The sequence below is a fragment of the Diceros bicornis genome, chromosome 27 (assembly GCF_020826845.1).
Source record: "Diceros bicornis minor isolate mBicDic1 chromosome 27, mDicBic1.mat.cur, whole genome shotgun sequence".
In the NCBI taxonomy this organism is placed as follows: Eukaryota; Metazoa; Chordata; class Mammalia; order Perissodactyla; family Rhinocerotidae; genus Diceros; species Diceros bicornis.
This window is the reverse complement of record NC_080766.1, coordinates 44,159,329-44,172,578: the sequence shown is the minus strand read 5'-3', so window position 1 is coordinate 44,172,578 and position 13,250 is coordinate 44,159,329. Positions and strand designations below refer to the sequence as shown.

The window sequence follows — 13,250 nt, the reverse complement described above, 5'->3', positions numbered from 1 at the left end:
ACAAGTGGCTTCACGTTCCGCCTCTTCCAGCTCCGGAGCTCTGGTCTCTGTGACCTCGTTGGCTCTTGGCTGTGCTGTGGGGGCTGTCTGAGGTCCTTTACTGTGAGGGTTGGCCACACTCTTCCATTGGAGCCCTTCTGTAGGACAGAGAGAGCCCCGTGGTGCAGGACAGCTGTTTATCCTCAGTGGCTAGAAAAGGCGTGGAATCCCTTGGGAATCTTGCTGCCCCATTTTGGTCCTATCCCAGCATTCTGAAAGCAGCTAGCATTGGTGACCTCCGTGCCTGGTCCATGGCCTAGCTGCTGTCCCCTCTGCAGACCAGGGGGCGCTGGTCCTGTCCAGCGAAAGGACCTTTCCCTTCCCAAGTGGTTGGGGACCCTTGGCCGACTCCATCCTCATGTCACTGCCGGCGCGTTTGAGTCCGAGCTGGTTTACAGCCACAGATGCAAGGATTCCTAGGCTGTCGCTTCTCTGAGGACTGTGCTTGGCCTACGCCAGGTGCGAAAGTCATGGTTACAGCAGCCACCCTTTATTATCAGGCTTTCTCATTTACAGAACGCTGTTGCAGAGCGTCTCTTGTCAGTACTGTGCCAGCTAAACTAAACCTGAGATATTAAAATAGAGGTTTATAGTTTATATTGTGTGTTCTCTGACCCAACAGTCTCAACCCCAGGGATTTTTTTAACAGAAGTGTTATGAAGATCTCTATATGAGGAAGTTTATTGCAATATTCACTGCAGTAATAAAAAAAAAAGAATGTCACTGTTCAATGTAGTCACTGTTCAATGTAGGTTATGGAACATCCATACAGTGGAATGCCGTGTAGCACTAAAAAGGTTCTGGCAGAATCTACGTACTGCTGTAGAAAGATGTCCACAATGTGTTACTGAGTGGAAAAAGCGAATTAGGGAACATGAGGTGTAGATCAGTGTTGTCAGCCGGGGATGATCTTGCCCCCCACGGGACATTTGGCAGGGTCTGGAGACATTTTTGGTTGTCACAACTGGGGAGTGGAGGGAGCTCTACTACTGGCATCTAGTGGGAGACTGCTGGACCCCCCACGTGCACAGCACAGCCCCTCACAAACAGCACAGAGCTCTCCAGCCCGAGATGTCAGTGGTGCCGAGGTCGAGAAACCCTGGTGTGGCATGAGATGTTTCCCCCCAACGTAAAAACTTTTACCAGCTTTATTGAGATGTAATTTACATACCATACATTTTACCTGTATTAAGTGTACAAGTCAATGATTTTTAGTAAATTTATAAAGTTTTGCAACCATCACCACAATCCAGTTTTAGAACATTTCCAAAAAGGTCCTCATGCCTATTTGCAGTCAGTCCCCACCCCACCCTCAGCCATAGGCAGCCTCTGATCTACTTTCTCACTCCACAGATTTGCCTTTTCTGGACTTTTCCTACAAATGGATCATAAAGTATCTCATCTTTGTGTCTGGCTTCTTTCACTCAACGTAATGCGTTTGCGACTCCTCCTCCTGCTGCGATGTTGCAGCACGTGTCAGTAGTTCCTTCTTTTATGGCTGAGTAGTAGTCCACTTGCTGGATGGACCATAGCTGGTTTATCCACTCCCCAGTTGATGGACATTTAAGTGTTCCCACTTTTTGGCTGTTGTGAATAGTGCAGCTGCGAACATTTGACACACCGGTCTGTGTGGACACGTTTTCTTTTCTCTTGGCTAGAATAGGAGTGGAGTTGCTGGAGTATGGAGTAAATTGTTGAAAAAAATGTTCAACAATTTAAGAAACTGCCAGACTGTTCACCGTCTCACATCCCCCCAGCAGTGCCTGAGGGTTTTCGTTTCCCCACTTCTTCACCCACGCAGGGTGGTGCCTGATTGCAGCTCTCCTAGTGGGTGGGAGGTGGTATCTCATTGTGGATTTGATCTTCGTTGCCCTAAGGACTAACGGTGTTGAGTGTCTTTTCGTGGCTTGTTGGCCATTCATATATCTTCTTTGGTGAACTTCAGAACTTTTGCCCATTTTTTAATTGGGAGGTCTTCTTATTGTTGAGTTGTGAGAGTTCTTTACCAATTTTGGATACGAGTCCTTTATCAGATGTATGATTTTCAAGTATTTTCTCCCAGTCTGCAGCTTTCCTTTTCTTTTCTTGATGGAGTCTTTTGAAACTTTAAAGTTTTAAATTTTGATGCAGTGCATTTTAGCAATTTTTTTCGTTTATGGATCATGCTTTTGGTGTTATACATCCAAGGTTACTAAGATTTTCTCTTATGTTTTCTAAGTTTTATATTTATAGCTCTTACATTTATTTTGATCCATTTTGAGTTAATTTTTGGGTGTGGTATTAGGTAGGTAGGAGGCCAGCTTCATTCTTTTGCATGTAGATGTCCAGTTGTCCCAGCACCATTTGTTGAAAAGAAAATCCTTTCTGCCTTGAACCCACTGGAGTGGAAAAACCAGGTCAACAGTCAGTTGACCACAAATGTAAGGGTTTATTTTTGAACTCCGAATTCTGTTCCATTGATCTGTGCCTGTCCTTATACCAGTGCCACACAGTCTTGATTTCTGTAGCTTTATAATAAGTTTTGAAATTGGGAAGTGTGAGTCCCCCAATTTTGTTTTCCTTTTTCAAGATTGTTGTCTATTCTTGGTCCCTTGCATTTTCATCTGAATTTTGGGATCAACTTGTCAGTTTCTGCAAAGAAGCTAGCTAGGATTTGGGTAGGAAGTGCATTAAGTCTTTAGATCAATTTGAGGAATATTGCCATTTTAACAATCTTGATTGGAATGTCTCTCCATTTATTTAGGTCTTTTAAAATTCCTCTCAGCAATACCGTAATATATTTTTAATTTAAAACAATCCAATTTTGTGGGTGAAGGTATGTGAGTTTATATACAAAAAGCCTGGGAGAATAACCGAACTTAGCTGTGGTTACCTTGGGGAGGTAGGGAGGGGAGTGGGGGTGGTAGGGAGGCATTTGCTTCTTTGTTTTTTTTTAATAATTTTATTTATTTATTTATTTATTTTTTCCCCCAAAGCCCCAGTAGATAGTTGTATGTCATAGCTGCACATCCTTCTAGTTGCTGTATGTGGGACGCGGCCTCAGCATGGCCGGAGAAGCGGTGCGTCGGTATGCACCCAGAATCCGAACCTGGGCCGCCAGCAGCAGAGCGCACGCACTTAACCGCTAAGCCACGGGGCGGGCCCGCATTTGCTTTTTATTTTATGTACTTATATGTAGTTGAATATTTTCCAACATGCATATATTTTTCTAGTTAAATAAAGTCAGTTTATGTTGTAAAAGTTATTGTCTATGTCAGAGTTCACTATAAAGTTCTTGTAATTGATGAACTTTAGTGCACTTCAAATATAGTTCAAATATATTTGATTTAATGTTTTCAGAAATGACTGTATTGCAGAAAAATTAGAGCATGACTGTAGACTCCTTTAGAACAGATTTAATGATGACAATAATTATATGGAAGAAAATCTGTATTTGCTACTACCGTGATGTCCTGAAATGGAAGGCGTCTGTCCTCTTCCTCCGCACAGTTCTCAGCATGGTTCTGTATCTCAGAATCCCCTGAGGTGCTTAGAACACAACAGAAGGAAAAAACGCAACAAAACGCATATCTGGGTCATCCCCAGAGACGCTGCGCTGAGGCAGGGCTTATGCCCAGGTGGGGTGGTAAATACGTAGTCCAGGTTGAGACCGCCAAGTGCCCAAGGGAAGGTCCTCGAGGGCGATTTTCCCTGGATCACTAGTGCCTACAGTCTGTGTAGTCTTTCCTACAAGGGTGTGAGGTCCTGTGAGCAGGAACCTTCCCTGGTCAATTTCTGTGCAGTTCCCCCCTGCCTGGCACCATGACCTTCAGCAGCAAGCGCTCCTTCAGTCTTTGCTTGGGGTGAAGCCCGGTAACTTGAGCATTAAAGGCACAGCAGGGCAGGGCAGAGCTAGTGTCCCCGGGCTTCTAAAATGCTGCATCATGCGGGCTGTGCCTGCAGCCCACCTGCATCAGTGTGGCGGGGGAATTGGCAAGAAGTGCTTGCTGAACCTCGGAGCAGAGATTGCAGGAAAGGGGATAGTGTGCCTGCTCTGACACCAGGCACCCCTCACGGCCTGCCCTGCTGGATGCTCTGTGTGGGTTCTGCAGCGTGAGGGCTGGTGGGGGAGGGGGCTTCCTCTAGAAGTGGAAGGTGTTTATGAAGTTGTGCGTCTTTCTTTTTTATGCTTCAGGTCCTTATAACTTCTGGGGAATCATCGTCCCTTAGAAATCTAGTTCAAGTTTAAGTGCTAATGAATGGGTTTACAATCTCCATTATTTAAAACCTTGTCATATGTATGTTTGAGACATTTTGTCCACGTGCTGTGACAAACTTGAAAAAGAGGACAGCGGAAAAAACAGTCAGCTTCTCCAACACCTGCTGCAGCTGCAGTGCCGTGCAGGCTGCGGTCCTGGAACATGCCTGGCAGGCAGGTGGCTCACTTACACCCAGACACGCCTAGGTGCCACGATAAAGCCCTCTGGTCTCCCTGCTGCCTTCGGTATGCAGGCCTGTAGGCTTCTTTTGTTATCTAGACACAGTTTTAGATATGAAAAGCAAAGAGAACAGTTTTTCACTGGAGTTTAATGTTGAAAGAGTAAGTAAGCATTTCTCCATTTTCATTGGCTCGGCAAGTGTCCGATGGTCATGATGGTGCGCAGTCGCAGGTGCGGTGCAGCTCTGGGGGAGGGGGTGAGTTAGGCAGTTGTCCTTCTCGAGGAGTGGCTGTTGCTAATCAATGGTCAGGTTTAGACCACGAGTGTTGCTCTCAGTATTTGCTCCTTAGCGTCTGACTCACCTAAAGCCAGTAACGCAGAGTGAACTATTTGAAGTGTGATTTCCTTTACAGAGTGGAGCGTGGTTATTAGGCTTTACTTGTCTCAGAAGACACGTAAAAGACTTATCTCAGAGCTCGGAAATAATTTAGGCCATTATTTTAATCAGTAAGATGGAAAATAATTTGCAGGCTTTGACGAATTTACACTTGCCTCAGAAAAATTTGTTTCCTTTCTTCTTCTTCTTCTTGTACCTTTCATCTGTTTTTTCCTGAAGATTTTGAGATGAGGCCTTCTTTAGTGAAAGAGAAGTGAGGCCATCCTGGATTATGGCAACAAAACTTGTCCAAAAGTAACACTAATTGTGTCTCCCTGTCTTGGTTCAGGAATTTACTCCATAGCATTTTCCATTAAGTCAGCAGGCATGCCACTGCACCCATGGGCCCACCTGCATACTTGTCCCAGGCACCAGGGCATTCTGGAAGAAAAAAAAAACCCAGTTTCAAACCGGTAGCGAACTAGAGCATTTGAAAATAGCTTTGATATTTAAGATGTGGGAGCATTTTAGGAAATGTTTGATCATGCTTCTGAGGCTACAAACGACCCAGTGGATTTTTTTTTTAATTAAAAAAAGCCCTCTTATGAGAAACAAAGAACTGTTTATCAAAGTATTGAGCAAATACCACTTGGCTTATTCCAGAAGCACTACCCAGACCTTTTTTTCTCTTCTAATTCAAAGGTGCCAGAAATACAGAGTCACTGGCAAGCATTCCTGACATATTAACAATGTTGCTTTTAAAGGTGTTTTCTCTGCCCAGCTTTCTGAGGTAGCACTTTGAACTGTGCTCTACCCCTGACTCCTCTACTGAACCGATTTAGCAACTTGATGTCAAGTCAGTTAATCCTTGGACTTCCCAGCTTTGCTTAACAGTGACATGAAAACAGCGCTCCCTGGCACCTTTCGTCAGAAGGACGCATGGAGTGCTAACGGAGTGGCGTTTATCGTCTGCTTGGAGCTGGAAATGCTGAAATTTATACTGGAGAAGAGGTGGGGGATGATTGTGAATCTCTCACCTGTGGTCTGTGCAGAGGGGGAGGCTTTGCGGGTGTCCTTCAGGAAGAGCAGTGCAGGGCCCGAGCTGCCAGGTGGTGGTGGTGCTCGCTCCCGTGCCGCCTGCAGCCCCTTCCCTGGGACAGACGGCCTCCCCGGCCAGCGGCAGCCCTGGAGCCAGCCCCGTGCTTGCCTCTTCTTCACGTGGCGTTCCCTGTCCTGGTTTCATTCGAAGGCTTCCGGGTGCTGCGGTACAGTGACGCTCACCCCTCCAAAACAAAGTAGCGATTCACTCTTGTTTTCCGAAGCGGTAGCAAGGACACAGTTTTCAGAATCAAGATTTGTGTCTTAAATTGAAAAAATTGGGCTCTATACACCTTTTCACTTTGTTCTCGTTTTGACCATTTTGCTGTGGTCTGTCCCTCTGTCCCTATGACACAATCCTGGTGGCCGCTGCAGTGGTGCCGTCGAAAGCCCTGAGTGTTGTCACCAAAGAAAACCAAGCTCTCTGTTCAGTTTCTTTGGGAATTTTTTTTGTCTTTATCCTTTAATTGTGGATATAAATATTGTTTCTGAATTTGCAAATCTATATTTTGATTTCATGGAATCAAAATACTTTGATCAAGCTTTAAAACAAATTTGTAATTTTAAGAAATAATTTTAAAAAAATGAAGATTGTTTTAGAATAAATATATTTTAATTATTTTTTTTCCTGTGCCACATCTTGTATTCATTGTGCAAGGCAGCAGGTCTCCTGTGTTGAACTGCTTCTGTGGTGAACAAGGTCTCCGCCGCCTGTGATGGTCCCCTGCATTGTGTTGTAGAATTAATATGTTACAGGTCGTTGCCTAGGGAGACGAGGTGTTTATAATGGGACTGCTCCTCTCAGCTCTCATGAATAGGATAGGATTCACTTGCTTACTTATTGGATTGGTGGGTCGTACCCAAAGCAGTTGCTGCTGTTCAGTGTCTGTAGCTGTCATTCAGCAGTTCTGTTTTCTTGTAAAAATTCCCATAGGGAAGATGGTCTAAGATTTTTTAAAACTACTCTAATGCATGTTTTATAAATGAAATTTGAAGGGGAGGAGGAGTTCATCTCTGTTAGGATGTGAGCTGGGTGGCTCTCTTCCTCTTCTGCTGGCATTCATGTCTTGTATGTTGGTCAAGACAGTGTTAATTTATCAAATATAGAGTTTTAAAATTTGACCAGACTTTTGAAATGGTTGAGTCCGTTTCTGCTATTTTCCACAAGGAGGATGTAAGCTCAGGCAGACAGACATGCACGTGCCTAGTGACGGTGAGGCTCAGGTGACCGTGTGCGGAGCTGTGGCCCCGAGCTCAGGCCCGAGGGGCGGGGCTTACAGCCCTGGTACACGTGTGCACGCCCGGCCTGCTGCAGTGAGTTCAGTGATCACGTGTATCGCTCTTTATCTGTTTCTGAAAGGTTACAAAAATCACTTGTAAGGCACATTTAAAAATTAAAAATAGCCTTTGAGGGGCTGGCTCCGTGGCTTAGCGGTTAAGTGCGCGCGCTCTGATGCTGGCGGCCCGGGTTCGCATCCCGGGCATGCCCCAAGGCACCACTTCTCCGTCCAACCCGAGGCCGAGTCCCACGTACAGCAACTAGAAGGATGTGAACCTATGACATACAACTATCTACTGGGGCTTTGGGGGGAAAAAAATGAATAAATAAAAAATCTTTAAAAAAAAAAAAATAGCCTTTGAAATAACTCTTAACCCTTCGTTTATTTACTACAATAGAATCTTGCTCTAACATCTGCCGTAATTTATATTTTTATCCTCAAATGTAATAGTACAACATACACAGAAAAACAAAATCCCCTGGATCTTGCAATGTTGGCATTAGTTCTTTTCTCTGATCCCATTATTCTAGAGAGGTTCTGCTGCCCAGTCGTACCGTTATTGATGTAGAAACTGTGCCTGTAATTCAGTCTTGGTGCTTGTACCTAAGATTTAAACCAGATTGGAACCGGACAATGAGATATTCTAAAGTGTGTAGACACTGAAACGTCTACCCTGAAGCTCTGTCTGTCCTTTGTGTCTTCCAGGGGCCCAGAGGACACCTGCTTTGAGTTTGGTGTTTTTCCTGCCGTCCTGAGTTTCCCACTTGATTACCCGTTAAGTCCCCCGAAGATGAGATTTACCTGTGAGATGTTTCATCCCAACAGTAAGTGCTTTTGGGAGTAGTTCTTATGGAGCCAGGAGAGGCACAGAGGTGTAGAATCACGTGAAAGGTCATGCCAGTGACGTAGACCGTTAGAACTTCAGCAAGTCAGTCGTGGTGGGATTGACGTCATGAGTGCAGATAAAAGAAAATGCGGACCTAAACCCAGATGCCGTTTGTCCCGCTGTCCTTCATTTAGTGGGCTTGTTCCGAGGATCAAGCGTGGATGTGCCCTCAGAGTGGGTCACGCTAGTCTTTGTCACAGTGTTTATTTAACAGTGGAAAAAATTGAACGCAACCTGTGTTTTCAACAACAGAGAATTAGTTAAATAAGTTACTAATTCATATGTTGGAATATTATATAGATATTTTAAATAATCTAGAGTAATATTTAATGATATGGAATGATATTTGTGCTATATGGAATGAGAAAAGCAGTAGGCCTGTTATAATTTAATTTTTTGAAAAAAATTCACATGTAAATGTATTATAACTGGAAATGTAGCAGAAAAATGTTAAAAGTGATTCTCTTTCAGTGGTGGGATCGCTTTTTTCTTTTTATAAATTTTTTTTCTAAAAACAGGTATTACTTTTAAAAAGAGAGAACTAAGGTCATTTAAATAAATTTACTATACTTTAGTAAAAAAAAAGTGTTCAGTGGCAGGAATCCTAATTCCTGAATGGCTGTAGTTTTTACTTCTTCCTTTTATAGGTGGGGATTATAGATAAGAGAATTAATAAGGAAACGTTGTATTTTCAGTGATCATATTTAGAATAGTGTCCTTTTTATAAATGATTATTGCCGCTAATAATTATGATCTTAATAGTTGTGGAGAAGAAAAGCAAGTAAGATACACTATTTTGTAGAAATTAAATAATTTACTTATTTGAGACCAATTCCTTCTCCTGTACTTTTCTGTGTATCCAATAGCTAAAAGCTAATTTAGTCCGTGAGAAAATTTATAGAATTTTCTGAGCCTTTGACTTCTCTCTTGGTTTACAAATGAACCCACGTGGCACACCCTCCCCCAGCCCGTGCCCCCCAGCATAGCCAGGCTCCTCTGTCCCCACAAAGGGTTTCAGGACTGCCCATCTGGTGGGCTACACTCTCCTGTTGGACTTGCCGCCCAAACCCTCATCTGGAACTTGTTGTTCACATGTTGTTACGTGTAGATAATTAACTTCCTCCTCAGAGAGACTGTTTTGTACTTTTTTCTTATCTCAGCATTAATTCAACTCCATGCGCCTGGTAGGAGCTCGGAAACATTCATCCTTTCCAGAAGCTTGGCCATGAGCTGGCACTTGTTGAGGCCGGGTGATGTGTGCGTATGGCATTCATCACACTGCTGCCTACTTTGGTGTCTGTCGCAATTTTCCGTAATAAAAAGTTAAAAAATATATTATGGTTGGTAGAGTTGATTGAAGAGGCCAACAATTTCAAGTTGATTAACCATAAAATACAACTATAAAGAGGATTGTGGGTAATTAAAAAAGTAAAAATAAGATTATATTGAAGATAAATACATTCTTTAGCACAGTGCCTGTGACATGGAGTTAAAGAGGCAAATATGATCAATAAACTGATTAAATTATGTGAATATGTACTAACAGTAGTCAGATAATATTATTTTTATTGTTCAGATAATTAATACAAATAGTTTTTAAATTTGGCCTTACTGTAAGTGGATATGTGCTATTTTTATTTCATAGAAATTATTTTTGAGAACTGTTGGATTGGTCTACCAATATCGTAAAAATTGGTCAGTCCATAAACACTTTTAAAAAATAATTCAACACATTTACTGCGAGTTGCTGGGATACAGTGGTGAGCAAATAATAAAAGGAAGGGGCTTGACCATCTGGAGTGCCCAGTCTGCGGGCAGGGATGGACGCTGCTGGGAGAACCACGCAGATAACTGTAAAGTCAGTCACACAGGGAGGTCAGGAGAGCACCCTGCAGAGGTGGTAGTGGAGCTGGCCGCCTGCAGGGAGAGCAGTGGGAGCTCCCCGCACTCTGGGGGCTGGCAGGGGTCCAGTGTGTGCAGAGGCCCTTTGTGAGGAGGGAGGGGGACAGGACGGTAGGGGCCAAGCCAGTTCAGGCCTTTGGGTCCATCTGAAGGATTCTGATGTTTGTCCTAGGAGCAGTGGGGATGCACTGAAGGCTTCTGAGTGTGTGGGACTAGTTTGACCAGCATGGTCTTTGGAGGGTCACTGTGGTATAGTGTAGAGTGCAGATGGGAGGGAGCTGGTAGGACACTGCTGTGTGATCCAGGGGAGAGAGGCCAGCAGCTTGGAACGGAATGTGGCCTTGCTGACAATGAGATGTGGATGTGGAGGGATTCAAGGGAGCTTTAGGAAGCAAAGCTGGTGGGGCTCGGTGAGGGGGGGTGGCAGGGACACGTCTGCTTTCTGATGTTTCTGTGGTGTGCAGTGTCACCACACGTATGTGTGCTGTAGATGGACGTCTTGATGTCCACGACAGATATGCACGTAGTGTCCTCAACTCTTCCCTTCAGCGAGAATTTGTGCTAGTTTCTGGATAGCCAAAGAGCAGAAACCACTAGAAGGGATGGATGGCAAAAATGAGGGACCAGGTATAAAAGAAAGGCTATTGGGAGGTAAATGAGAACTACTACTCATGTTTCTAAATTTTCATGAAATTCTGAGCTCATGGGTGAAGGTAAATTAAGTAAATTTATTTTAAATTGTCTATTTTTATTATTATAACTTAATAGCATTATAATTTTACAAGTGAGTCTATCCAAATGGATTCCTGTGTATCTCAGTATGTACTGAACCATCTGAGAATTTCCCCAAATGTGTGTAGAAGAAAAATAACCGATGCTTTTAACTTTCTTGATAGGACCGATTATATACTGTGAATTGAAAATTCCTTTTTCTCTCATCAGACCTTGGGTATCTTGTTAATGATGCTATTTGATGGGAGATGGATTAGATTTAGACACAGCTGATTTCTAGAGAGTACAGACGATCATTTTTCCATTAGAATAGTTACCAAGAGAAATCACAGTGCCTGTCTTTTTCTGGATATTTAGATAATTCCAGTTGCTGTTGTCCTAGCTATGTGAACATGTATTTTACACAGTCCTCTTCAGGGATTTAACGGTAAAATTGGGAGTAGCTAAGAAACTAACTCTGAAGAGTATTGTGAATGATCCCAATTATATGAGATATTTTGGTGAAATATTTGACGGCCTGATAACCTTCATTTAATCCTTTTGGATATAATACTTGAAACAATCCGTATGAGGGTGGAATTGTCCCATGACTGATGGGAACTGACAGACCAGCCCAGAGCCATCAGTGTGAGCAGCGCCTTGAGAGGCCCACACAGCCCGCCGGGACTGAGTGGACGTGAGCATGACACTCGGGCCTCAGGTTATGCTCCAGCTGTGCAGACAGCTCGCTCTCTGTGTCTGCACCACTTGTCCCCTTTTCTCAGTGGGGCCTGACAAAATGCCACGTGGGTCACCCCAGCCTGTTCTCTCGGCTCACGTGCTGTGTTCTGTCCCCCACAGTCTACCCTGACGGAAGAGTCTGCATTTCCATCCTTCATGCTCCGGGTGATGACCCCATGGGCTACGAGAGCAGCGCCGAGAGGTGGAGCCCGGTGCAGAGCGTGGAGAAGATCCTCCTGTCGGTGGTTAGCATGCTGGCAGGTAATGCTCCACTGCCCCGGGCTCCCATGGTGCTGGGAGCTAACCTCTGATAGAAGAAAGCACTGCTGAAAATCAGACGGCACAGGGGCTGCTTTTCTTTCCTCACTTAATCCTTACAGTTCGCTTCTATTCGTTAGGGATTAGTTTATGTCTACTGTTTTCTGCTTTTCCATTTAATGCTATTTGTGTACACTTTTCTAAGTGTAAGCATACTTTGTATAATTATGAATTTAAAGATGGTCTCGTGTCGTGTATATTGTATTGTTGACCATAATTAACCATGCTCTGATCCTTGGGCATTTCATTCATTCGTAGGCATTTGTGGGGACCTACTGTATTGCAGACACTATTCTGGGGTGTAAAGCTCAGTGTGACATAGACTCTGACTTTAAGACCCCACATCCTAAGGGAACTTTCCAAATCCACCAGTGGTTACTGTGATAAATCGTGAGATTAAGATACACACGGGCTCTCAGGCCAGTTCCAGAAATGGGACTTGCTGGGCTGAGGTGAGAATATCTCAGAGTTAACGAGGTGAGTGGGAGGGAAAGGCATTTGGGATGAGGCGGCTAACCCTCGTGGGGGCCCTTCCTGGACTTGTTATGGCTGGAGCCCAGCTGGGGGTGGGGGAGCCCTGGGGAAGTATGCTCGGTCGGAGCCTGACCCTCCACGGGGATGTTAGATATTCATGCTGTGCCTTAGAAAGGTCGTCCTTCCGGCAGTGTGCCGGAATGGAGGAGAAACAGAGAGCTGTTGGTCTGGGATTTACATGGCCTGAGAGGAAAGATCAGGGCTTGAAGCAGGACAGGGAGGGTCCTGGGACCAAGAGGAAGGGCTGGGTTGGGGAGGCTCAGGCTCACTGGCGTGCAGGGTGGCTCCTGTGTTTCTGACCTAGTGCGTGGGTAGCAGGGTGCTGTCTTTGGGGACGGGAATCCAGAGGGAGCAGGATTTGGGGAAGAGAAGAGCTTGGGGTGTGAGTGTCCACCCTCGGGGGCTGTCTGGGAGGCCCTCAGCTGAGGGCCGGTGGTGGAGGGTGTGGGGTCATCTCTGGATAAGACAGTAGGTGACGACGAGTGGGACAAAGGGATGATGTAGAAAGGGCTGTGGAAGGGAAGGAGTCCTCAGAGGAATGTAGGAGGAATGGTCTAGAAAACCAGCAAGAGAAAGGTGCTACAGAAATGGAGGCTCATCAAAAGGAGAGAGCTGACAGTGCTGTGAGAGGCCCCAAGGAAGAGGCCGACCTCGAGCGGCCACTTGGGATCTGGCAGAGTCCAGAGGAATGTGGAGTCCAGGATTTCGGCTCCAGAGCATGGTTAATTATGGTCAACCATACGATATACAGCAGTGGAGACACCACTCTCCATTCACACCCTGAGTGGAAGGAATCGGGTGAGGGGCATTGGAAGATGGCAGAGAGGCGGTGATTTGGCTGTCTTCAGATGGCAGCTATAAATTCTACCATTATAAACAGTTTTGCTATAAATTCTTCTTTTTTTCGGGTTTCATTGTATTCCTTACACACTCCTCTCAATACACGT

At 44.7% G+C, this 13,250-nt stretch overlaps 1 protein-coding gene across 3 annotated transcripts in view; it reads left to right on the top strand.

The window, feature by feature from the left end:
* UBE2G2 (ubiquitin conjugating enzyme E2 G2) overlaps positions 1-13,250 on the top strand; it is a 32,207-nt gene that overhangs the window by 15,862 nt on the left and 3,095 nt on the right. For all 3 annotated transcript variants that reach the window (XM_058523268.1, XM_058523270.1, XM_058523269.1), the window contains 2 exons: positions 7,917-8,035; positions 11,572-11,712. In XM_058523268.1, coding sequence (XP_058379251.1) covers positions 7,917-8,035; positions 11,572-11,712 — 260 coding nt within the window. The remainder of the gene's footprint in view (positions 1-7,916; positions 8,036-11,571; positions 11,713-13,250) is intronic.